The 26,849-nt window shown below is 38.6% G+C and overlaps 1 protein-coding gene across 1 annotated transcript in view; it reads right to left on the bottom strand.

Moving 5' to 3' along the window:
- Window positions 1-1,395: 1,395 nt before the first annotated feature.
- LIN7A (lin-7 homolog A, crumbs cell polarity complex component) overlaps window positions 1,396-26,849 on the bottom strand; it is a 143,370-nt gene continuing 117,916 nt past the window's right edge. The window contains exons 5-6 of the mRNA XM_066257583.1: window positions 11,824-12,042; window positions 1,396-6,896 (exon numbers count right to left, since the gene is read on the bottom strand). Coding sequence (XP_066113680.1) covers window positions 11,824-12,042 — 219 coding nt within the window. The 3' untranslated portion in view covers window positions 1,396-6,896. The remainder of the gene's footprint in view (window positions 6,897-11,823; window positions 12,043-26,849) is intronic.

Raw genomic sequence — 26,849 nt, 5'->3', positions numbered from 1 at the left:
TACCCCCGCGTGCGCACGTGCACACACACACACACACACACACACCAAGCAAATACTTTATAATTGATTGAATGCAGTCTTGGGAGATACCTTCACCATGCAACACTGTTGTTCTCTCCTTATGCTTAATTTCATCTTGAAAAACTTGTGATATTTTTAGTGTCGTGGAACCTATGACTTCTATTTCACAGTCCATGCACCAGATTTCAGTGTCATCACATTTCATGTTCTGTATGCTATATGTGGTCGGGAGGGCACTCTAATGTTGTCCTTCCCATACAGTACTAGTGTTTTCATTCAGAGAATCTTGACTAAGAATCTGATTTGTGTGTGTGTGTGTGTGTGTGCATGCACGTGTGTAATGGACAACCCCTTGGAAGATTCTGAGTAAAGGAATGGATTCAGGGGTATTTATCAAAATCAATATATGGGGATGAGGTAAATGAAAAAGTTTAAAGCTCGCAAAAGTCCTAGTGGGGTCTACAGTATAGGTAGGAATAGTGAAAATGTGAAAATAAGGCAAGATAGCTTCAAGAGACTTTATCAAGGTAAAAATGTAATGAAGTAAGAATTGATGCGAATGGCAAGTGAGAAGTATGATTACATTTGTACAGAGAATGGTAATATCAGTAGAAAGAAATAAAGATGTCAAAAGGGAGTTCGAGAGAAGTTAACGAGTATGATTTTGAACATGAGACATTTGAATTTTTCTACTGGTATATTATGTGTAAAGCTAATCTTCCCCAAATGTTAATTAGTTAGAATGAACTAATTGATAGTAGGAAAGCATGAAAGAAAAAGTTTTAAGACAATGGCTTACTTCCACCAATATAAACCAGCACATAAATTGCATCATATGACCATTTAACTAGGAGGGTCAGAGAGAGAACACATTTAAATAATGCATGTGCCTTGACCTGATAGGCCAGATGGTTTTAGCATTGTCCAAAAGTGCAGAGATTGCCAGTTTGATCCCTGGTCAGGGCACATACAGGAACAGATCAATATTCCTGTCTATCTCTCTTCCTTCCTCTTTTTAAAATCAATAAAAATTTAAAAAAATTTTCAAATAATGCATGGGATTCCTGTTTGTGAGTGAATGAGATGGGAGCCAGGAGTTTATGTCCCCACAGAAGATGTCAGTTCCTGCCAGCCTCTGGAAGTGTGGGCACTGATCTACCTGACTGTGCTCAGACCAATCTCAATTTGCCTTTAATATTGGCTTTAGAACCTAAGCAATCAATAGTATGACCCCACTCTGTTGTTTACAATAGAAAAACACACATGGAACTTCATGTCCAAATATTCAGGTGCCTTCAGCATCCAAAAATCATTCTATATCCATGCTTTGAAAGAACTTAAAGTCATCTGACAATGAAGACAATTCTTCCAGTCTGGTGTTTAATATTTTTACTTCCCAGCAGCATAATACCACTTTGGTCAGGTTGAACCACTGAACAATTTTGTAGCGCTTTCAGAAAAATTATAAAAACAATTGGAAAGACACGATCACATGCAACGGTGAGAAAATAGTAGTACTGTCCAATCTTTCTCCATAAATGTGAACTAGCCTTGAATCATTGCCACACTGTGAATTTTTTTATAAGCCCTTATAACAAAGGGATTTTGTTTCTTTCAGGATTTTTTTGTTTTGTTTTGTTTTTGTTTTCTTTGTAGCACCAAAAAGACACAGTGGCTAACAACAAATAATTATGAAAAATCATTAAAATATTTATCACAAGTCAGACATTTTCTGGATCTGTCCTTTTAACCATGTCCCTGGCTTGAAGTGTTATTCATAAAAGTGACAAGATTGCATTCTCTTTCTGCCACTGACATGGTTTGTTGACTGTTAATACTTTACAAATTATTTTTTTTGTATACTACTTCACAATTTTAAAGTATTTTTATATACAGTAACTCATTTATTTTAATGTCATGGTGTCCCCCCAAGCCACAGATAATGATTAGAAACATGAACTCTTGTGTTACACTGTGTGGGTTCAAATCTGAGATCCACCTGCTAGCTGTGCGACCTTGAACGGGTCACATACACATCTGTGCTTGTTTTCTTCATTTATAAATAGAACCTACTAGGTCGAGTTGTTGAAGGGGTTCAATGAGATAGTCTATGAAAGTACTGAGCTCAGGAGAACCTAGTAAGAGCTAAATGTTAGTTATGAGTAAATTATTACTTATGTATTTCATTGGGGTATAACTAGGGTATATGGATAAGCAGTATTTTTTTAGTGTCATGCTTAGAAAAGCAAGCTCACATAAATGTATGGGTGGAATCTTCATGATTTCCATGGGGCTAGGGGTTTTATTTCCTCTATCAGCTGTGAAGAGGGATCTGACGAACAGGAAACTTTAGTCATTCCTGGAGTACGGGTTGTGTTCCTCACAGTAAGCTCCATGAGGGCACGGTGTCTGTCTTGAATGCCATTGAATTTCCAGAACCTAGCGCATATTAAGTACACAATAAATATTTAAGTGAATAAACACATGGAAAAGTTTTAATAGCTACGTGATTAATCTTAAACTCAGGTACATTCCAGGAATCAAATGAGAGTGATGTTTAGAAAACAAGGTTTAGAAATGGTTAACACCAATTACTATGAACTCCTTAAAAAAAGTTAATGAATGTTAAAGGGGATATTATGCCTGATAATGTGACTTCTCTTTTTTAAAAATAAAAGCATAATATTTTATAAAATTTATTAATGGAACCCTGGCTGGTTAGCTCAGTCAGTTAAGAGTGTCATCCCAAAACAACAAGGTTGTGGGTTTGATCCCCAGTCAGGGCACATATGGGAAGCAACAAAAAAAATGCATGACTGAGTGTAATAACAAATATATCCCTTCTCCCCCCTCCTAGTCTCTCTAAAAATGAATAAAAATTAAGCCCTGGCCGGATTGCTCAGTTGTTTGGAGCGTTGTCTCGGACCATGGCGGTTGGCAGTTTGATTCCCATGTCAGGGCACACACAAGAACAGCACAGTCTTCCTGTTCCTCTCTCTCCTGCCTCTCTCTCAAAAAACTTATTAATAGAGTTTCATGTTTGGATTATCTTTGCCAAGAAGCTTTCATAAAGACCTAGAAAGGTTGAGTTTTATTTATTGTAAAAACTCAGATTCCCCAAAACATTATTCCTTATTTAATTGTCCTCAAAACCTAAAGACTTTGAAATAGTTGATTCCAAACTCATACTTTTAAAAGCTATGTATGTATGAAGAGTAAATGCTAGTTCTCACTATGAAATTCAGAAACTATAGTTCCAATTAGTGTAAGTTGGTAATAATTTTCAAGTTATCAGAAGGCAAATTTATTTGTGCACCCATCTGTTCCGTCATTCATTCATTCAACAATTATTAATTGACCACCTATCTTGTGCCAGACATTATATCAGATGCCAAAGATACAGCAGCCCAAAAGACAGTCACAGCCCTTTCTCCTTGAATTTGTATCCTAGGTAGGGCTGAAATGAGGAGGGCAATACCAGTTTGGGGAGAACTTGCCTTATGTTGGCCTCCTCCCTGAATCTTTACAACATTGCTTCCTACTTCACAATGCTATCTAACGCTGGTCTAACAAGCTGTGTCTGTATGACAAACACAAACTAGCTAAAGACAAAAAATTCAAGTATTATTCACAAAGTCACAAATATCTATAGATGTTTAAAATAATGTCAACAAAATATTACAACGTCTTGATGTCCTATAGGCTCGGCTGAGTAAAATAAACTGAGCTCAGTCCTGTTTGATTTGTCATGGTTGACAAGTGCTTTTGCAAATTGGTGCAATTAATCTCTAGGCAAGTTTTCCAGAGACAGCCTTGAAGCCCCTGAATGCTGGATTTTGTATTCAGATCTTAGCATTGTCTTACAAAATAGTGGCAATTCACACAGAGAATTTCTTATTGATTACACGCTGAAGCACGAAAAGTCTGTTATTCTTCCCAAAGTCAATTGTAATTTAAGCTCATTATCTCCCTGAGGATGTTCTATTTCTATTTCAAATGCTACCAGAATTAAAATATCAATACCCCAATGAAAGGTTCCAGAACGGGTATTTGCCTTCAAAATCCTAGCAGAAGAGTTTAGTAAAATCAGACCACGGATATGACCAAGGAGAAAGAACTAAAATTCAACAGGATCACTGATGAATAGTCACAAGAGATACCTCCCCCATTAACATCTAATTTATTATATTAAAGACAGAGCTTCATGTAAGAACAAATGATATCTTTAATATGGTTTTGGACACGTGAGTAGCTCTGCAATGATTATAAATAATCAAGAGTATTAAGACAAGTTGTAATTTTTTCTGTTCTCTCTGGATCAGGGAAACTGGAAACTGACAGAGGTCCTCTCTAGGTCTTACTAATGGTGACTTTTGAATAAAACTTTAGGGGAAGACTTGCATTTCAACAACTAGGTCTCACTGAAGAAAACTGTCCATTTTGACTGATCACCTGTACACAGGACCACTGGATATGTAATTTGTCCTTAGGTGTCTCAGGTGTGATGGATTGCCCCATCACTGTGACAGAACAGCCTGGCATACATTTATTAGCACTTAACATTACGCAAATGAAGCATGAAAATCCAAAAATTTTGAGAAAACACAAATGAAAGATATCTGCTCATTTGTTCTCCAATTCTGTGAAAATATTTATATTGATAAGAAAACATAATTTAACATTAAGCAAACATGGCTAAATAAAAACACACTCACCTTAAGCTCCAAATTTATACAATGTATTAAAATGTGTTAACATGACTATTTTCTCATTTCAAGGATTCAGTGATTTCCCTGACTGAGAATCTGTGGCATCACCTAAATAGCTTTAATATTTCTTTGTTAAATGATAACTAAAATATATGTTTTATTAAATTTCTCTTATAAAAATGAGAAGTATCTCTTTCAAACTGAATACTACTCAAGCAGTCTCCATTCATTCCCTTTAGTCATGCTTGTGTCTTTTGTAAACCTATTTTATATAACATTCAGGGTCCTCCCCACCCCTCCCCCCAGTTCTAGCTAATATAAAATGATAGGTCTTCAAGAATGAGATTCTGTTTCCACAGCTGAACCTTGTTGAAACGGGTGCACCTTATGTCTTCTTGCCGTTCATCCTCTGTTGGGTGATGGACTATGAAGAGTAGGCAGAACTTGGCATTGACGATACCCGCCTGACAGGGCTAACTAAAACATGCTGGGCAATTCTGACTGGTTTTATTTTATTTTCAAGAAAACAGTTCCTAAGCAGGGCTTTCTACATTTTAATTAATTAATTTAATTTAATATATCTAAAATGTGAAATGTATATTGGAGAACCAATTTCTGTGTTTGAAAAAAAAAACATATTCAAATCCTTGCCTCAGTTTTAATGATCTATCCAGAATGTTTCAACTGGACATTTATTCTCTTGTTCAGGAATATGCTTGTGTGCTTAAAGTATTTAAGTGCCCAAATAATTATCGCTTCCTGTTTGTCCCATGAAGTAAAACCAAACTTGTGTGCCTACATTGATCAGAAGTCAAAGGTTATGATCGGTATATGTGGCTCTAACAGATCATTTTCCACTATATGATACTTTCTGAAAGATGATGATCTCATTGTCTATTTACCTGCATGAATCTGGTAATGAAGTAGGCGTCTTTGCCCTCTTGACGCAGCAGTATCTTTCCACTCACAGTATTAGTAGTACTGATTTACATATGCCCAATTTTAAAAGGAATACTACTTTGGAATCTTAGATTGCCAAAAATATCCATTTTATATTTGGAGAAACTGATCTAAACTTTGTATGACATACATACTTGTATATATATGCACAAGTATTATAATTTAGTTTTTTTTTTTTTTTAAGCTCTAGGCTTTAAAATATCAACTAGACTTCTAGGACAGCACATCAGTGTAGGTAGGAAGAGCTTAAATTTCTCTAGAGTTTATGGGTCAAAAATATAAAACAAAAAAAATACTGAGAGCAGGGTTATATATAAATATCAGTGAGGATCAATTCATGAAGCTAGATACTTTGCTAATTATTCTCTTACCAGGTTCATAACACTTGGTAAGAAAAGACGTAAGTTTGTAACAAATACACTCTGATAATATATATTTTGTGGAATAAATATACATTATATTCTGTTACAATTAATAGTAGAAACAAGCAATACTTAAATTAAAAAAAATACAGTACTAGAGCTCTCTATCCTTGCTTCTAGAAGCACACTAAAAGTTGAGCTGTACTGCCCCACTCTATTAATGCATAATAAAATTCATGGAAACAGAAACTAAAAATGCCAATTGCTTCGAGAACCTGAAAAGAGCATAAATATAGTATAATTACTTGTCGTTTTTCAAGAGGGGAAAGGATATTGACTTTGCAATTAACTGAACTTCTAATTCTGACAACTCAGCAGTACGGATGTGAGGGGTAATGTGCAGGTTTAAGTGGCAACAAGATAGAAACTGATGCAGTTTGGTTTAAAGCCTGATGAGGGATTTGTTCATCTCTGGAAAAGCTAGAGAAGACCCAAGATTCTCTCAATCTTGGCCCTGGTGATTCATCTGAAAGTCACAGACTTTATTCTGATACTGTTTCAGTCTGCAGACTGGAAAAGCTCTCTGGTGCCACACGGAGAATTCCCACCGCAGGGAATGGAAGGTCTGTGAGTGTAAAGAGCAGTAAGCAGCAGGGGCTCTGCCCCAGAGAAAGAAGGTGTCGAGTTGCCTTGGTAAAGAATTTATACACCACGTGTTCACAGCTTCTTGACAGCTATAATTATCAGTGTTGTCTTTTCTTTTTACTGTGTGCTGGGATTCTGAAGCACGATTTCAAATTTGTGACTATCGGATGTTTGATCAAGTAGCTTTTTCTTCAAGGACCTGAAAGAGATGGGGGAAGAGAGTGAAATTGGTGATTAGCATTTCTTTGTCCACTATGATTTGCTAAAAATATCAAAAGAACATGTGCTGTGTGAGAACAGCAGGGATTATCATTCATACCCAATCCATCACATAGGAAAAAAAAATTGTTTGATGTTTGCAAAGGAAGTAATTATCGAATGAGGATGCAAAGTACACCAGTTAGTCCCTAAAATGAAATAAAACACACCAGTTGGAAACATTTCAATTGTAAAGCATTTTATCCTCTCTATTTCATGTAACTACTTTTCTTCATGAAGGCAAAGAATAGATAACCTTTATATTATGACTCTTAGGGCAATGCATGGTGCTCTCAGTGAGGTACAACCAGCAACGCCTCTGACAGGCAGGAAGTACCAATGTTTCTTTTCTGAAGCAGATATTAAGCCCGTTTGTTCTCCCACAAGATCAGCCTGACAACAGAAGAGGCGGCTGCTCGTATGGTCTGACTTGGGGGAGTAGCCGCTCCAAACACTCTTCTGAGACCTGTCGATCTTCCATCACGATGGAGTCATTTCTTTCAGAGAAGACAGCAGTTTTCCATTGTTTTTGTTTGTTTGTTTTGAAAGTTGCAGGTGTTTTTATTTCGATGAATGCAGAGAACCATGCCCAACACAGATGCTAACACACTGTTCTTGGTTGATGTGGAAGTGTGTGAGGAGGGGCTCGTACTCCAGCGGCATGCCTGCTAGGGATGTGTCTGCAGGCCCATGGGGCTCACAGAGCGGGAGTGATAGCCACGCAGGAGGCCTCTGTGCTGCTTCAGGAGACACCCAGCAGGACAGTGCACATTACATCCGTCACTACCATTCCAGCAACTGCAACACTACCAGTGCTGCTGCTGCTGAGGGCTCACTAACTGCCATGGATTTTGTTAGGGTTTAAGCTGCTTTTTCTTATTTAATCTCCATAACAGACTGTTTTGCTGAATCTCAGATTAAAAAATTTCCTATCAGTCCCATGTGACAGAGATGTAGAAATTCTGATTTTAATACATTTTATATATATACATACATGTATATATATATATATATTTTTTTTTTTTTACATGGCCTAAGGGAATAGGTCTCAAAACAAGTACATTTTAGTAAGAGTCTTGGATCTCCTCATCCATCAGGAGGGGTCTGAGGAACATGCCAGCAGCTGAGAGAGCAGGGGCAGCCAAAATGCAGGTCCCGCAGCACCTGCTGAGAGCCACCATCTGCCCCAAGTGTTCTCCTTGTTTTTCTCATTCCCATGACTTATAAATTGAACAGGGTAGTGTTTTTTTCCTTTCATATTAGTATAAATTTTATTGGTCAAATTGCTTTGCTAACTTTTAAATGAGCCATTGTGGTAGACAGAATAATGGACCCCAACTAAGACTACTTCCTAATCCTCAGGACCTGTGAGGGTAATTTCCCTTTACCTCCATGGTAAAGGGAAATTGAAGTGGTAGATGGAATTGAGGTTGCTGAACAGCTGAGGTTAGAACAGGGAGATTATCCTGGATCGCCAGGTGGGCCCAATGGAATGAACAGTGAAAGGGGGAACGAAGAGGAAAGCCAGGAAAGGGGATGTGAGGATGGAAGCAAAGGTCAGTGCTAAGCAGTGTGAGGACTTGACTACCATTGCTGGTTGGGAAGACGGACGATGAGACCACAAGGCAAGGTATGTGAACAGCCTTTTGGAACTGGAAACCTCAAGGAGATGATTTTTCCCCTAGAGCCACCTAAAAACTATGTTGGAATTCTGTCCTACCGAATTATAAGATAATAGATTTGTGTTCTTTTAAGTAACAGAATTTGTGGTCATTTTTTAGGATAGCTAGAAGAAACTAATACAGCTGTGATAATAAACTACTTTGAAATATGGGTACTGTTTTGGATGTACGTGGGGAGGGTGAGTTGGATAACTCCAACTCTAAGCAGCATGAGAATGAATTGCTGGAAAGCTCATGTGACCGTGTCTGTGAGGAGGGACAGAGGAATATAAAGGCAAGCACCACTGATGGAAGAGGCGGAGTAGGACAGTGGGTAAGAAAAAGAAGCTCCGGCCCTGCCCAGTGGTTCAGTGGACAGACTGTCATCCCGGAGTGCCGAGGTTGCCAGTTCTATCCTGGGGTCGCTGGCTCCATCTGCTTGGATCTCAGGGTCACATGCTCAATCTCGAGGTCACCAGCTTGAGCCACAGTCAGGGCACATATGAGAAGCAATCAATGGTCAGACAACTACGTAGAACAACGAGTTGATGCGTCTCTTTCTCTCTCTTTCCCTTTCCCCACTCCCCATCTCCCTCTCTCTTAAAAAAAAAAAAAAGAATGAAAATGAGACTCTAAAGTCCATGTTTTTGGGTCTGAGTCACTATCCTATCACTCTCTAGTTGGGAAACGTATAAACATTTAAAAGTCGTACATGACTTCTTTAAAATGAGATGAAAAATAGTACCTACAATTCATAGAATTATTGTCAAGATTAAGCAATTTAATCTATGTGAAGTTCTTAAAAGAGTTCTTGGCACACCCTAACTGTTTAATAAGTTTTATAGAGAATCATGATTATTATTCCTGGTTCTGCTTTCAGCTTCGTAACTAGGGTTCCTTGGGCTCCATGTTACCAGTCACACTCTGGGCCCAGTGACTGGGCTGGCAGCTCAGGCAGCGTTCTCAGGGCCCGATCACCAGGCAGCGCTGTGGCAGTGGTAGTGGGAAGTATGGAACAGTCAGTAGTGGACAAAATAAAAAAATGAGGGCCTGAAGAGCAGGAGGAAGAAAAAGTTGGCTGGCGAGGCTTCTGGCAAATGCCAGCTGCTTTGTAAATCTGCTCAGATCCAGCCTGGGTTTGAACGTAAGTGGATTCTGCATCCTGTTCCAGCAATAGGAGGTCAGAGACATTGAAGAGGCCTGTGCTCTCGGCTTTCTCAGGATGCTGACATCTCAAAAAGTATTTCTTTTCCTTTCTACTTTTGTTCTTTGGTAATCTAGGTGAAATATATAGTATATTTCAGACATTTAAAGTCAGGCTTTAAAAGATGAGATGCTTAAAGTGGAATAAATTTAACACTCCCAAAACACTAATTTAGAAGATTATATGCACCCCTATGTCCATGGTAGCAATATTTTCAATAGCCAAGATATGAAAGCAACACAAATGCCTTTAAATAAACCGCTGGATAAAAAGTTGTGATACATATGCACAATTGAATATTACTCAGCTATAAAAAGGAATGAAGTCTTGATATCTGTGACAGCTTGGATGGACCTTAAGGGTATGATACTAAGCCAAATAAGTCAGGCAGAGAAAAACAAATGCCATATGATTTTACTTACAGATGGAGTCTAAAGAGCAAAATAAATGAACAAACAAAATAACAACAGACTCATAGATTCAGAAAGCAGGCTGATAGTTGCCAGAAGGAAAGAAGGTTGGAAGGCTGATGAAAAAATGTGAAGGGGTTAAAAACTATAACTTGGTAGTTACTAAATAGTCATGGGAAGGTAAAGCACAGCACAGGAAATATAGTCACTAATATTAAAATAACTACCTAATCGTGCCAGGTGGGTACTTAAAATATTGGGGGAACCACTTTTTAAAGTACATGAACGTCTAATCACTATGCTATACACCTCAAACTAATACAAAATAAAATTTCATGTAAACTGTAAATGAAAAATAATAATTAGAAAAGTGTGTATAGCATAAAAAACATATTCATATTCTCTAAGTTTTTGTAATATAATTATATAGTGATCATATGAGTTACATTTTAGAAAATGTGTTCTATTCTTCCTGATTATCAAACAGGGAAGTGGGAGAAAAGAATAACTGCATTTTAGTTTAATAGAATTCCACTTTAGCAGTAGATAGAAGAGAGATTCTCCACATACTACCTGCATACAACATATTTTTTCATTTGTATACAGCAGTTACCATTGCTAATTACTCTACAATTCCTATCATCTCAGATTTTTAAAAGTTATTTCTAATCTTCTAATTCAGAGAATAGAAATTATATTTTGTGTGATCAATAAGATAATATCTGACAAATATTTTGCTGTACCTATCTTTGCTAGACTTGTCAAACTTAAAACAACAACAACAATCTATCTGTTCAAAGTAAAACGATCAAATTAGCTTCAAATCTCTTTGCAAAAGCAACCACAGTGTGAGTTAGCAAGTGTACCAAATCCCGTTTAAATCCTTAGACATGTAAATTAATTAAAAGTTGACCAAGACCTAATGTAGGTCTCTTTGGTTATAAATTCTGCTTGTACTTGAAGTGGTCACTACAGTTTTCTCTCAAGGGGCCACAACCACGTTGACTGAAAGTGGTGTTTTGGTAGGCATAAACACAAATTTCATCTTCACTTAGATAGAGCTTTACTATGTCCTGTGCAAGAAAAAACATAGTTTGAAAATGCCTTTTATTAAAATGTCTTTGATGATGTGATGAAAGGAATACCTGCAGTGATTTAATGCAGGTTGATGGAACACAGAGATGATACTGGTCCAACAAATATTTATGGCCAAGTTGCATACATCCGAAGATGACCACAGAAACATAATGTTGTAAGATTTTTAGTAAGACCTCAGAAGTCAGAATGGCTCAGAAAATGCTTTTTCCTAATTTATATGAAGGCATCAATAGTCTGTCCCTGACCCTCCCAAGATATATTATTTTCCAAACTATCTCACATATGCAAGAATATGGCTGGACAACACATAAAGCAAGCAACTACAGTGTTTACATTTTCTAAGATTATTGTTTTTATTTGGTTGATTGATTTTTTTTGGATCATTAAAAATAATTAATTTTGCTCCAGCTAAGAAATTATATTAAAAAAAAGCAACAGCAAAAAAATCTAGATTATGTAATGGAATTTCCCCGTATCAAAGAAGGCACTTCTCACCTATGACATGTGGTTTTGCTGTGTTTGTTGTTGCTGCTGCTGTTGCTGCTGCTGAATTAGCAACTGCTGCTGCTGCCGACGCCGGGCCGTCCGGAGCTTCTCAAAGCGAGCCTCCATCTCTTCCAGGACTTTGGGGGTATAGCGTACCACCAGCTTGACGCTCTCCTTAGCAGCCTTGAGCAGTTCCACAGCTTTCTCATGGTGTTCGCCTTCCACACTCTGAAAATACAGTGACATTTTTTAAAAGGGGAAAGCTTCCATGTTCTTTTTCTTGAGCAACAAATCTGGTTAGTTTATCATATCAAAAAATCTCAAAGTTTGAGATTTCAAAAAGGCACGGTGAAGACTTAACTTGGGGGTGGGGGTGAACACACAATATGGCGTACAGAGATGTGTAGAAATGAGCACCAGAAACTGTATATTTGTGTTAACCAGCATCACCCTGATAAACTCGATTAAAAAAAAAAAGGCATGGCAAGTAGGATTTATTGCTATCATCATTTTATTTAGTACTTTTGTAGTTGAACTATAATTAAGCTAGGATTCAGTAGGGTACAGAGCAGATTGAATGGGGCTCCAAGTTAAGAGGGTGAGAAATACTGAAGACTTAAATTCTAATGTTAACATTTAGAATGGAATGTCTGAATTTTATTTGGAAGAATGACTGTACTAGTCATGAAAATTTTGAAAAAATTAAAAAATAGTAATGAAAGGTGACTTTCCTATCAGGTATTAAAACTTATTAAGAATCTATAATATGAGTAAAGTTGAGTCTTATTGGTGTAGTAAGAGATAGAACAGAACAGAGTCAGAAACAGATCCATCATATGTAAATTTTATTATATAATAAATGTGGAATTTAAATCAGAAGGGAAAATATTAGTAAATAATGGTGCTTAAACAAACAATAATTAAATTACTCCAATCTCATAGTCAATGTTAAAAATCACCGATTGATTAGAAATTTAAAGGTAAAAAACCCCCCACAAAACTAAAATACAATATAGGTGAGCAGTCATCAGCTTACAATGAAAAGTAGTTCTTAAGTAAAAATATCAAAGGTAAAAATTACAAAATCAGTTTCAAAAATTTTAAGTTTCTATTTCTCACACCCCATAAAAAGGTCAAAAACATACCAGAAAAAAAATATTTTCAATATATGACAGTCAATTTGTTAATATTCTTCAAATGAAAAGCTCTTATAAGTCAATAAAGATCTAAGCAAAATGGTTATGTGAACTAACGGACAAATAATTTAAAACTATGTGTTCATTTATCCTATGAAAAAAATGTTCAAGCTTCCTAGTAATCAAAGAAGTATAAACAAAAAATGTTTCATTTTTAGCTTAAAAGTGGTAAATATGTATTTCCAAATATAGTGTATTGACAAGAATGTAAGAAATGGGCCCCTCAGACACTGATAATAATTTAACAAAAACTGGCACAATTGTTTTTGGAGGGCATCCTTGAATAAACCTTTTATGATAGTTTTACTTTCAAAGAAACTTATGAATAATAAAATCAAAGATGCACATACACCTATAAAGTAGTTATAAGAAACAAAATAATTCTTGGATTTTGAGTTTCAAAATAATACTATGAACATAATGGCGTAGACCAGGGGTCCCCAAACTTTTTACACAGGGGGCCAGTTCACTGTCCCTCAGACTGTTGGAGGGCCAGACTATAAAAAAAAACTATGAACAAATTCCTATGCACACTGTACATATCTTATTTTAAAGTAAAGAAACAAAACGGGAACAAATACAATATTTAAAATAAAGAACAAGTAAATTTAAATCAACAAACCGACCAGTATTTCAATGGGAACTATGGGCCTGCTTTTGGCTAATGAGATGGTCAATGTCCGGTTCCATATTTGTCACTGCTATCCGTAACAAGTGATATGACGCTCTTCCGGAGCCGTGACATGTGCGTCCTGCGTCACCAGAAGTAGTACTATATGTGAGCGACGCCGTGCTTTGCAGCACTGCCACATACAGTACTCCAGGAGCACATGATGTGGATGCATCCTGTGCTCCTCTCACTGACCACCAATGAAAGAGGTGCCCCTTCCAGAAGTGCGACGGGGGCCAGATAAATGGCCTCAGGGGGCCGCATATGGCCCGCAGGCCATAGTTTGGGGACCCCCCTGGCATAGACAGTAGTGGGGGAAACTATATTTGCTCTAAGTAAACACAGAGAGACCTCTCCTCCCAGTATGAGGAAAAAGAAAGACTGAGGAAAATTGTCTTCAGACATTATAGAACTCTAAGAAAAAGAGACAATGCCCTTCCCTCTCAGCTTACCCTAGAACAGATGACATAACCTCTACTTTACAGGACTGAAGGACAAAGGCCTTTCTGATTTGCTCCCTGGATAAAGCTCCAAGAGGTACAGGCCACCAGCACACCTAGAGTGGCACCGCCTTGGCAGGGAAGGCCACCCACATTGACTGAGATTACATTTTCACAACCCAAGTAGAAGGGGAATGAAAAATGGATAGTGTATTGAGTTACAAAATGATAATGTGCATTTGAAGCACTGTTCAATTTATTCTTGCGATTCATATTCCTACTATTATACAGATTATTAGATAGGAAGATTAAAGAGGTTGTATTCCATTCTGCAGTCTGCTTCAGCGAAGTGGCTGTGGACTGAGATAAAACAGGGTTGAGTTTAGCAATGAGGCCGGCAGCAGCAGCCTGTGAAACATGGCCTGTCATTTGTCAGGAAACCAGGCAGATATTAAGAGTTTAAGAGATGACCATCGTGAGCCCTGGAGACAACTTATATAACCACTCCTCCGCCAAGGCTGGGTTACTATAAATAACTGATGGGCAGAATGAATCTTTATCTGTGGCTGCAGCCAAGAAAACAGGCTTGTTCACTGATTCATCCATTCTTTTAATTATTCACACCATCATTGACTTGGTCCCTCAGCAAATATTTACTAAGCATTTATTTGACTAGTGATTGTTCTTTGGAAGAACAGGAAAGATAGGAGAAACTTTGAACAATATAAACTCTATTTTCAGTGTGCATGTAATTTCTTTATAATTTCCCTCAACATGAATTGTGAATGTATGGAATTCTCATTTAAAAGGAAAACCAGGCGATTTGGTGTTCCATTTCCTTTCCTAATTTTCTTTTTCATATTAAAACTTAGATGTTTATATGTTTTGGTTACAACGGCTCATTGTTTTCTAGGCTTGATGACCAGTCTCCAGTTCTCTTTTTTGGCTTTTGTTCTACTTGCTTTCATTTGATAGGATTGGAACTTCTAGGCCAGGCCTGCAGAGGCCCATTATCCCAGTTTAGGCTATGCCTGTAATTTCGAGTTGCCACAGGAGGGCTGTGGCACCAATATATGGGGCCATTAGGCTCTCCCCACCGTAAATCGTTGAGAGCTACATGGCTGGTGTGCCGTGCCTGGCCCTGCAGAACTTTCAAGGTTCACCTCTCCCACCGCTGGCTCTGCCCTCCCCCATACACCCTTAGCAATTTATGAACACCAGACTCCATGGTCTTTGAATCCAATTTTTTTGCCTTGACACTCCGTGTCTGGTTTAGACATTGACTCGGACTAAGCAGAGTTAATAGGTCTCCTGCTTTAATTTACCTTTTGTCTTTTTCACCAGTACCCAGAACCGTCACCTAGAATCTGGGCAAGGTGTCAAAGATCTTCATTCTATTGCTAAAAATGCACTGTTAAAATAATATAAATTTCTACATAATTAAACACTATAATAGAAACTAAGAGGTATCTCTTCCAGTGAGATTTGAAGAACTATAAGTGCGTCTGAAGAATGTATTATTTCAAACACTTCTTCAGTTGTTTTTTCATTGTTGCCCCCCAAATTTCTTAACTCTTTTCTCAAAAATTGTCCTGGGTGGCTCTCTCTCTCTCTTTTATTCACTGACTTTGCCTATGTTTGACTTTGCCTATGTTATGAATATTCTTGAGATAATGTTTGTCTCCTTAGCCTATTATTGATCTCTTTTGTGCCTTTTATACCTTAGTATAACTTTTTAATAAGAATAAGGCAGTTTTCTCTCTTCTTGCTATCCTTTTTAAGGTAAGAAGCAAGAAGTAAACTACATGGAGTTCTTGTTCCACGCATAAAAAGAGGCCAAACTACGGGCTCAGTTAGGGTATCCGCATTGATATAAAAACACTTGTTAACAGGTATTCTTTCAGCCCTGACAGTTGATCATTTATTCCTACTTTTGACTTAGTTTCTGTCTCACTCCTAAAGTATGCCTTGTTTGAAGATGAATATTTAAAACATATTTTAAAATATAATAATATATTTGTAAACAGTTAAACTGTTTCTATCACAGATATATATCTATATCTATATCTATATCTATATCTATATATCCCTCCAGATTCAGGAATTGCCACTTATAACAATTGGCTAAGTCTGATCTGCCTTAAAAACTCATAGCAGCAGCCTTTCACAGAGAATGAAAATGTGGCCCTTAAGTGACTTGAGTAGACCTAAGAAGGCTTCCAATTTTAAAGTAACATCCCTTCCTCTGTTCAAAACCTGAAAGTCTATACATCTTATAAGAAATTTTTATACTTTCTAAAAGAAATTCTACACTTCAGATTTCATTCCCTTGCTTTTAGAGTTTCTTCGTACATATTGAAATTTGAGTGTCACTGGCATGGATTAATTTAACAAGACCTTCCAACCAGCATGTGGTCAGTTAGATCCTAGGAAGAAGGTAAGGGCTGGTGAAGAAGGCTTGGGGATGTACTAAGTACCCAGCACATACTTAGACCAAAGAGAAGGATGGTTCTAAAAGGGAAAAGCCCCTGAAGAGAAATATTCCCTACCCCACAGTTGTGCCTAGTCTGGCCATGTGCATTCACTAAAATAAAATACATTAAGAAGAACAGACATTCTTATCCTAAAAATATTTCCATCTTTTCCTGCTAACTTAAAAAATATATACACAAAATAATCATTTTAAAGAGAACTCAAATAAATTTATCACCATTTCCAAATGCATAAATACAAGCTAATAAAATACTAAACTGATTTTAAAAATCATAAGAACTGGACCTGCTATAATGATAAGATATAAAGGAATATATTTTCATTCAGGAAGCTGGGGAAAAAATAAGCTCAGTCAATAACCAGGAGCATACTTATGTCACCAGAAATCTCCTGCGGCAGTTAAGTTAGGAAGCTTTAAAGTCAGTTAACTTGATAGGTTTAGCAAATCTGTGGCTGGTAAACTAAACATGGCTGCATTCTAATATTTTACTCATTTTTTATCTCCACACATCGTAAGATATCAAAATGGATGGTATTTCTTGGTATGCCTTATTTCCTGGTTGATGACAAATCCTCTCTTAATAAGAGAGAATTTTGGATTATGCTGCAAATATAAATTCACTCATGATGTGTGCTCTCTACCCTTTGGTAGTTATTAAATTTTGATACTTGCTAGATCTGAGATGGAAGAGATGCCTGCCCTGGGGAGGAATGCCCCCTGGGGAGTTATCTGGCATAGTCGCTGTACAGTGGCCCATCCCAGGTCTTCTGTCGGTAGGTCTTTCCCTGTGGGGATGACATGAACATAATCCTGACCCAGCTTACTGATAGATAAAGTGTTTAAATGCTGTTGGATAACCAAGAGTTGGTTATATCTATGAGTTATTCTAGGCATATATAATCAAGGTTTATGCATAGATTCCCTAAATGAAACCAGTCATTCCTTTGGATTAAGGGCCCTAGTGTTATCAGGGAATAAATGTTATCAAGGCTATTGGATTATAATATTTTAGTACAAATAAGTAGCTGAGATACTCAGAACATCATACCTATAAAGGCCCTTAGAAACAATCTTGTTTATCTCCTTGCAACTTAATAGATAAGGAAACAAAGGGCAAGAACGGCTGTGACCTGGCCCATTTTATAAATTTGTTAGTTGCAGGGCTAGAATTGAGCTCATATATTTTTTTTTCAAGTAAAGGAAAGAGAGAGAGAGACACAGAGAGAGAGAGACAAGAACAGACAGATAGGGAGGGAAAGAGATGAGAAGCATCAATTTGTAATTGTGATACTAGTTGTTCATTGATTGCTTTCTCATATGTGCTTAACCAGTGTGCTACAGCTGAGCCAGTGACCTTGGGCTCAAGCTAGCAACCTTGGGCTTCAAGCCAGTGACATTTGGGCTTAAGCCAGTGACCATAGGGTCATGTCTATGATCCCATGTTCAAGCCAGCGACTTCAGGGTTTTGAACCTGGGTCCTCAGTGTCCCAGGTTGATATTCTATCCACTTCACCACCACCTGGTCAGGCTGATCTCATTATTCTTGATGACTCCTCTTCCAACAACCTCATTCTGTTTTTCTAGATTAGTTAATCTAGACCATGGTAGCTCGTTTTTTGTGTGTGTGATGTAGAAGAATGAGAACTAATAAGGCAAAATCTGTCAACTCCTAGCTCTAAACAGTATGAGCTGGTCAGTGAAAGAGCAGCGTGAATTGTTGGTGGACAATTCCCAGCTTTGAAAAGGTCCAAAAGAGCCAAAGATAGAACTACTCCTTTCCCACAAAGGTAATGGTGGTTGATCATTTTGTTCTTATGATAGTTTTGCTTTTAGTCATTACGGTGTTTTCAAATTAAGTGTGTGTGTCTGAACATAATGTGTATGTGTGTGTGTGTGCATGTGTGCTTTAATGTTTATTGAGCATTTATTAAGTGTTATGTGTGCACATCTAATTTTCATAACAATTCAATAAGAAACATAATGGAGAGCTTGAGAAATTTATTTCAGGTCTCCGGGTAGTAAGTAGAATAGATGGAACCGAAATGAAGACTAAGCCCTTACCTATCAATCCATAGCTTTAAATAAGATAATAAAGAGAAAGCAAATACCATATTGTGGCTTTCCCTGCTAAAGTTTTTCTTCAGAGTAGAAAGAGGGATAGATAGGTAAAATATTGTGATCTTATAATTTTGCCTTTGGTGTGGCTCTATTGTCAGAAGTTTTGGTCATTTAAAAAAAATCTTATTTTCATTGGGTGTTTAATTAAAAATGAAATATCCCTGCACAAACATATGATACGTTCAGAAAAACCTTTGTGACCATTTGATCCATTCCTTTTCTCAAATATGTTAATGTCCTGTTCTAAATACATTGTATATTATCTTTTACTGAAGAAAAGTGGCAAGTACATAAAAAGTATCACATTCAAACCTTGAAAAAATATGCTAATACTGTTTCATAGTACTTCATTCCTGCATAAATATGAATAGCTATTTCAGTGCAGAGCATTTTATCCCTTTATGATCATGTTGCTGTCACGAGTGTCTGAGGGCAGGAGGAGAGAGAGAGAGAGAGACGGTTTATTCATTGACTACTTACTGAACACACAATAATAAGACTCATCCTGCCCTTGGATAGTCTAGTGACAGCAGAATGATTATAAACTGATAAATTACTATGCACTATTAAGTAAAGAAGCTCAAAATTAAACCCAGTACTGGTTACTTAGCCTAATAAATACATTTTTATATAAATTGTGTGCATGTGTGTGTGTATATGTGTGTGTATACATTGTCAGCTTTGTGAATCATATGAGGTGCTTAGTATCTATAAAAGCCTCAGTTTGCTCATCTGTAAAATGGGCACCACAGAGTATCTACTTAATAGAATCATTACAGACATTAAATTTAATATATTTATATATACAAAGCACTTTGGAAGAACATCTGGCCCTTTAAAAGGGTACAACAAATGCTAACTCTTTTGAATTACTCAAGATTACTCAATTTCCTCTGTAGTAATCTTGCTGGTGCTCTAGGTGCTTAAAGACAACATCAACAACAACGATTTGCCTTTGCGGTAGGCTGAAGTTTCCTTTATATTATCTAGGAAGCAAAAGTTTACCAAATGAATTAATAATGTGTGACGATCACTGGAAAAATGTTAAAACTACTTAGGTAAATCAACTGCTTCTAACCACAGTCGAGTAATTTAGAGGCATCATTCCCATAAATACAGTTAATATGCTAATTATAAATGATCATTATTTGTTCATAAAGAATGGCTCCTCTTAGTCTGTCTGCAGTGTCACCCTCAGTTAAGGAGAGGAGGGGTCCCGGGAAGTCACAGGAGAAATCACAGGATAGGTCACGGAGAAAGTGAGCGAGCTGGAGAGGGAAAATCAGCAAGTGAGCGAACACTGCAAAAGAGCAAAGAGGTTAATGGGGGAAAGAAGCGTACATAATTACACACATTTCTATCCTGTGAGAGTAGTTATAAATAAGAAAAAGTATTTGAAACATGAAAGCGAAGAGAAGCAGGCCCAAGGGCAGAAAACTTAAAGGAAGCAAAAGCTTTAAAATATAAAATCTGTGCCAGAAATCACAAATCTAATATTTGGTGGATCTCCCCACCCTTTTCCAGTCTGGAGACTAAAACTGGAAACAAATGCAGCTACTTCATCTGTTTTAATGCTTTACAGTAACTCTGCTCAACTCCTCATGTTCTAGCACCAAAAGAATAAAAAAAAATCCCTGTTGGATGAAGATGAAACACACACACACATACACACAATAAACATATATACATACATGTACATATGCATATGTATACACGTGCACTTACACATATATGCACATATGCACATACACACATACACACACAAGCATCTTCACTGGTACAGACATGAGCACTCAAGATTTAAAAACAGAGCAAAGCCACATATAAAAATATTCCTACAGAATGAGCTATTTAAATCAGTCTGTTAATTTTTGAGTGGTAAATTTCATCCCAAAAGGTGAGATTAGAGGGAACTCTTCCCAATTATGATTCACACTGACTTGTGCTCCTAAAATGCATCCTGTGCCTGCCCACACCCAGCCATGACACTCGGTGACTCTAAATCCCCAAAAAGCGTTGCCTCCTGCAACTGTTCAGGAGCAGAAATGTCAAAACTGCAGATGCTCAGTACGTGCTTCCAGGTCTGGTTTGGTGTAAGGGAAGTCTTGTGGGCGAGTGATAACCACCACCTCTCACATATCCACGGAGAGGACCTGTCCATACTTGCCACTTCTACAGGTGCGCCAAAAGATGCAAATACATCGCAGTCACTAAAACGTAGTGTCACTCCTCAATCAAATCAATCGTCACACCAACCCTTAGTCCAGCCAGAGTGACAGGGTGGAAAGGTCAGGTATTGGGGTCAGGAGGATCCAGGTGGAAATAGTAGACAAATCACTGATGGACAGTGTGACTCTAGGGAATGACGTCTGCAGTGGGCCATTGAGTACCAAAAGGGAAGACAAGGAAAGCTGTGAGTGAAGAGAAAAGTTTGAAAGAGTAGGTAGAGGGGACCTGCATCGTTTTTGCTCACAGTAATTCTGCCAAGACCCTAAAGGCTGTGGTGGGATTCAAATAACTTAACAACTAGTTCTCTATTCTAATGACCGTTTTAAGTATAAAAAAATGATATACCAAAAAGGTAGTTTATTATTTCATGCATTCAATACTTAAATAAGAACAATGAAAGAGACATATAAAACTAGACTATAAGAAAGAGTTTTTAAATATTAATGAAAAAATTTAAAAATAAACAATACCTGACAAAAACAATAAAACTGTTATTTAAGATATCTCCATATTGCTTCTTTTTTTTTTTTTTTGGTACTTTTCTGAAGCTGGAAACGGGGAGGCAGTCAGACAGACTCCCGCATGCGCCCGACTGGGGTCCACCCGGCACGCCCACCAGGGGGCAATGCTCTGCCCATCTGGGGCGTCGCTCTGTCGCAACAAGAGCCACTCTAGCGCCTGGGGCAGAGGCCAAGGAGCCATCCCCAGCGCCTGGGCCATCTTTTGTTCCAATGGAGCTTCAGCTGTGGGAGGGGAAGAGAGGGAGACAGAGAGGAAGGAGAGGGGGAAGGGGAGAGAAGCAAATGGGCACCTTTCCTGTGTGCCCTGGCCAGGAATCGAACCCGGGACTCCTGCACGCCAGGCCGAAGCTCTACCACTGAGCCAACCGGCCAGGGCCTCCATATTACTTCTTGATTGGCATCCTCACTTGCAATTTTTTTTCACCTATGGACAGAATGAACATTACTACGGGAGCTTAGAATACACTGTTGCACAGATGAACATTAAAAAAGAGTGAAGAATGTAATTTGTGATCTCCACATTGGGTGGCTGTCCAGGCACCCACCTTAGAGAGAACCCTGATGACAAGCGCAGTTTTAACAACTGTTTTGTCAAACTCAACAAGAAATTGGGTATCGGTTTTGCCAACTGTGACAACCAGCTGAATCCTCCACTGCCTAAAGGCAGACCTGGTACCGGGGAGTGTTACCTCTTGCCACTGCAGTATCACAAGGATGGTGGAGCTGGACTTAGAATGAATGGCAGAGCTAGTTTAGAAGAAATACCCAGACTCAGGCGAAGGCTTTTAAATATTGATGTGCTGCAACTCCGGACACTGGCTGAAACCCGGGGACAAATACCAACGCCCACACTTCAAATACTCCTCACCAGGTTGTTATTGTGGTGGAGTCATGGCAAAGCTGGAAGGTTCTATGAAACTTTTCAACTAAAACAAAAATGCTTAGCATGAACGTTTTTGGGAAACCTTATTTTACTAATAAGCATGGAATTCATCATCCTATCTCCTCTCCCTAGGCGACAGCATGTATTACGCTGCAGGAACACCAGAATTCCATCAACCAGAGTAGCTTTTTTTTTTTTTTTTTTCCTTTCAGCATCTTATTCTAGTGATCTCACAGAGACCATAGTTTTCTAAGGGATGTCATAGAGACAATAATAGGCTTCTGAAATTATTCAGCCAAACCCTTCAAAGGATACAGTCTATTATTTAACCCGTTTTAGAATCCTAGGTGTTCAGGCAATTAATACATACAAAGCATATGAGAGAAACCCAACAAATTCAGGCAGAAGTTGTCTGTGCCCAGAGCTGTCAAGTGCATGTCCTGTGAAGTGTGAAGCGACAGGGACCTTTACGTTGCTGTGCGCCATACCTAAGAAACGTTAATAATAGCGATAACATTTAATTAAACTGCAGAGACTCAACATTTCAGATGCCTTCTTGCAGGAGAAGGGAAAGTTTAAAAAGAAATTCCAGTTCACCATCCAATATCTTACTGGCTCTGCATATAAATGTCTTTTCCAATTAAAAGCACACCCACTGAATATTTTTAGGATTTGTCATTAGTGACTTATACAAAGATTTTCAGGTAGATCTACAAAAAAATTCCTACTTAAAATGCTCTAATTGGATCTAACCTACAAAGACTCTTGTTACCCATTCTCTCTGGTTCCTGCTGTCACCAGCCGTGCAGCCATCCCAAAGGGACACCCTGGACACAGCTTTATTCTGCCCTCAGCTCACAGCCAGTCAGCTACCAGGACAGGTTGATCGTCATTCCCCCTTTGTGCCATCTCACTCCCTTCTCCTTCTTATTTCTTACAATGTCTTGTCTGGGTTTTAAAACATCCTCCAGCTCCTCCCGTGTCTAACCTCTCCTTTAGGTTTTGGTCTGAGTCACTTGGTCTTTCCATGCCCTGGCTTCATACCTTGTGAGGGGCAGGAAGAACACAGCTGTGGCAGACTGTGTCCTTGAGGGCAGGGCTGTGCCGTGTTGACTGTTTCTCCCCAGGACCCAGTGCAGCACACAGTACCCTCCCAACATTTACTTACTTAATCTGGGAGAGCTGGCTTTGAGGGTTAGGTCCAAAGATGACCAACTGTATGATTTAGGACAATATATTTCATCCTCTTAAGCCTCAGTGCCCAGACATGCGAAGCAGTGGAGGAACATTTTCTTCAAAGGTGTCATTTAAGAGTTAATGAAACACCTCCGTAAAGTGCCAGGTACTAAACCTGGTCCACAGAATGCACACAATCAACGCATGTTCATTCAGCCCACACATTATTTCCTCATTTTCCAAAACTGAAAATTATAATGTTTTATAGCAAGGAAAGTACTTCCCTCAAAGAGGTGGGCCTGATTCTATTTCTTTCTTTTTTCTTATTAAGTGAGAGGCAGGGAGGCAGAGACAGTCTCCCGCAAGGCACCCTGACTGCGACCCACCTGGTAAGCACCCTACAGGGTGATGTTGTGCCCATCTGGGGCTGCTGCTCCATTGCTTGGCAACAAAGCCATTTCTTTTGGCACCTAAGACAAGGCCATGGAGCCATCCTCAGCACCAGGGGCCAACTTTTCTCAAACCATTCGAGCCATGACTGTGGGAGGAGAAGAGAGACAGAGAGAGAGAGAGAGAGAGAGAGAGAGAGAGAGAGAGAGAGGAGAAGCAGATAGTGGCTTCTCCTGTGTGCCCTCACCAGGAATCAAACCCAGGACTTCCACATGCTGGGCTGGCACTCTATCGCTGAGCCAACAGGCCAGGGCCCAATTCTGTTTCTTTATATTCATCTTAAATATATAAACAATACCATGCTTTCAATTTACCACCTGTCTTCATGTTTCCATAAGTTCACAGGTTTATTCCTTCAGCCTAGAATGTCCTTCCTTTACTCTTCCATTCTAGAATATCTCCCCATCAGTCCAAGTCCATCTCAAAGAGCACATATTCTTTAGTAGGTCATTTTCTTGCTCAAAATAAAGTGCTAGCACCTTACAATGGCCCTCAAGGACCTTCACGACCTTTACTCTCTACTCTCAGCTGGCCTCTCCAACTCCTCTTTCTAAGGCTTTCCCTCTCATTCATACCCATTTGGTACCCATTTGGTACTGGGCCATTTGGTACCGGTCCGCAGAGAAAGAATAAATAACTTACATTATTTCCGTTTTATTTATGTTTAAGTCTGAACAATGTTTTATTTTAAAAAAATGACCAGATTCCCTCTGTTACATCTGTCTAAGGCTCACTCTTGACGCTTGTCTCGGTCAGGTGATACATTTATCCGTTCCAACCTAGAGGCCGATTCGTGAAAATACTTTCTGACATTAAACCGGTCCGTGGCCCAAAAAAGGTTTGGGGCCACTGCTCTAACCAACCTACCTAGCTGTCCAGGATATAAAAGTGTGTTTTTAAAACTTACTTAAGATAATAATGATACCATCAACTAACATTTGAGTATTTACTATCAGGTACTCTTCTATCTGCTTTTAATTTATCAAAATAGTTATTATTCCTAACAGCCTGGCGGGGGACGTAATGTTAACACCCAGGTGTGTGTACATAAGGAAACGGAAGCACAGTTAAGTTTTGATGGGCACACCATTAATAAGTAGCAGAGCTGTCTCCAAGCCTGGCCTCCTAATCACTGCTGTAGCACGTTTATCTCTAGAAATTAATAAATAAATAACTGACTAATGTACGTTTGCATGTGAGCATCTGTGTATACTTGAGTGCAGAGAAAACGTCTGGACAAATGTGCACTATCAGAGCGCTTCTACGTGAGGGGAGAGGAAGGATCTGGAATGAGCAAAGGCGAAGCCAGTGGTTAAAGGGACTTTTCAATCTGATGTTAATCTTCTCACAATGAATTATTCATGAAGTTTATAAGGATATGGTCACATATTTCTTGCATAATTTATCTTAATACAATAGCACGGTATCATCATGAGGAAAATGAGAGGGAAAATCACCTTAGCATGAACTGGAGAAGGTGGGACAAAAGGTGATTCTCCTTAAAAAGTGCTTTGAGGCACAGCTTTGAAGTAATTGGAGCAAAAATCAATTATAACTGTAATTGCATGGGTAATTTAGATGAAATGAAGGGATTTTTAGCTGCATTACCTCAGAAATCATGAATGTAGAAGTGTGATCTGTGAGCACTTCAAAACCTCAATTACAAGGGAGTGCCACCGAAATGCTGTTTGAACAGTCATGACTGAATGCTTTTTCTCCTGGTAGCTTTAATTTGTTGAAACCTGACTTTCCTTTCCTCTTTTTCTTCCCAGTTGTTTACTTATCCGTGCTAGTCCTTCAGTTCCGTGGCCTTGTAGATCATTCGTGTTCAAGTGTGACTGCTACACATCCAGGGTTTCAAAGGATGATGTTTGGTAGAGAAATGGGGAGAAAGAATTCTGAAATACTGCATGTTTAAATTTTTGATTTTCATCTAATGGCTCCCAAGATGAAAAACTGCAGTGATTTTGAGCTTGATAGATGTGACGTCCCAGAGAGAGTTACAAATCAGTCGAGCGAGGAAGGCTTTTGAAAATGAAATGAGTTGACTTGCTATTTCTTCTTGGCTCTTGTTACTGATCCTCTCCTTCCTTTCCCCCACATAAGTGTGTTGTGACAAACCACTGTTCCCCCCACAGTGAGATCTGTTTCCTCTCTCACTAAACACTAAGTTGCATCTACGCCTGGTTGCCCTGCTCAGATCCAGGCCTCTTCGACACCACTCTTCATGCTGCAATCAGTCATCATTCTAGCATGCAAATCTGATCATGTCACTCGCTTGCTTAAGATCCCTCTGAGTCCCTGTATTGCTCAGACACAGCTCACAGTCTTCAGCCCAGTGTACCTCATTGCAATCTGGCCCCTGCTTATATTTTTGGCTTTGTTGACCAACTCTTAAGTCTCCAAACAGAAGAATTTACAATTTTCTCTAGAGTCTGGACTTCAGTGTTGTTCCCTTTGGATGTGGCTCTTTCACTGTCCTCTCGGCCTTGAATCCCTGACCCAACACCTCTTGGCTGTGAGTTTTCTCCTCATGAAGAGCCATGTCTGGCCCTCCCAGGCAGGGGATAGATGCCCCTTCAATGATCTCTGAGGATCATTATTTGAAAAATAACCCTGCAAAGATGATCTTTCTTGCATATTTCTTCCCCACACTTATTAGCGTGAAACCAGAGGTATTTACTTTCTATCTCGTCAGTGATTAAGACAATGCCAGGCTCAATAATATTTTGCCAAATGAATGAATAAATATATACAGTGTGCCCGTAAAGTCATGGTGCACTTTTGATCAGTCACAGGAAAGCAACAAAAGACAATAGAAATGTGAAATCTGCACCAAATAAAAGGAAAACCCTCCC

This window comes from Saccopteryx bilineata, chromosome 2 (assembly GCF_036850765.1).
Source record: "Saccopteryx bilineata isolate mSacBil1 chromosome 2, mSacBil1_pri_phased_curated, whole genome shotgun sequence".
In the NCBI taxonomy this organism is placed as follows: Eukaryota; Metazoa; Chordata; class Mammalia; order Chiroptera; family Emballonuridae; genus Saccopteryx; species Saccopteryx bilineata.
Note: the sequence above shows the minus strand (reverse complement) of the source record. Positions and strands in the feature narration are given on the sequence as shown.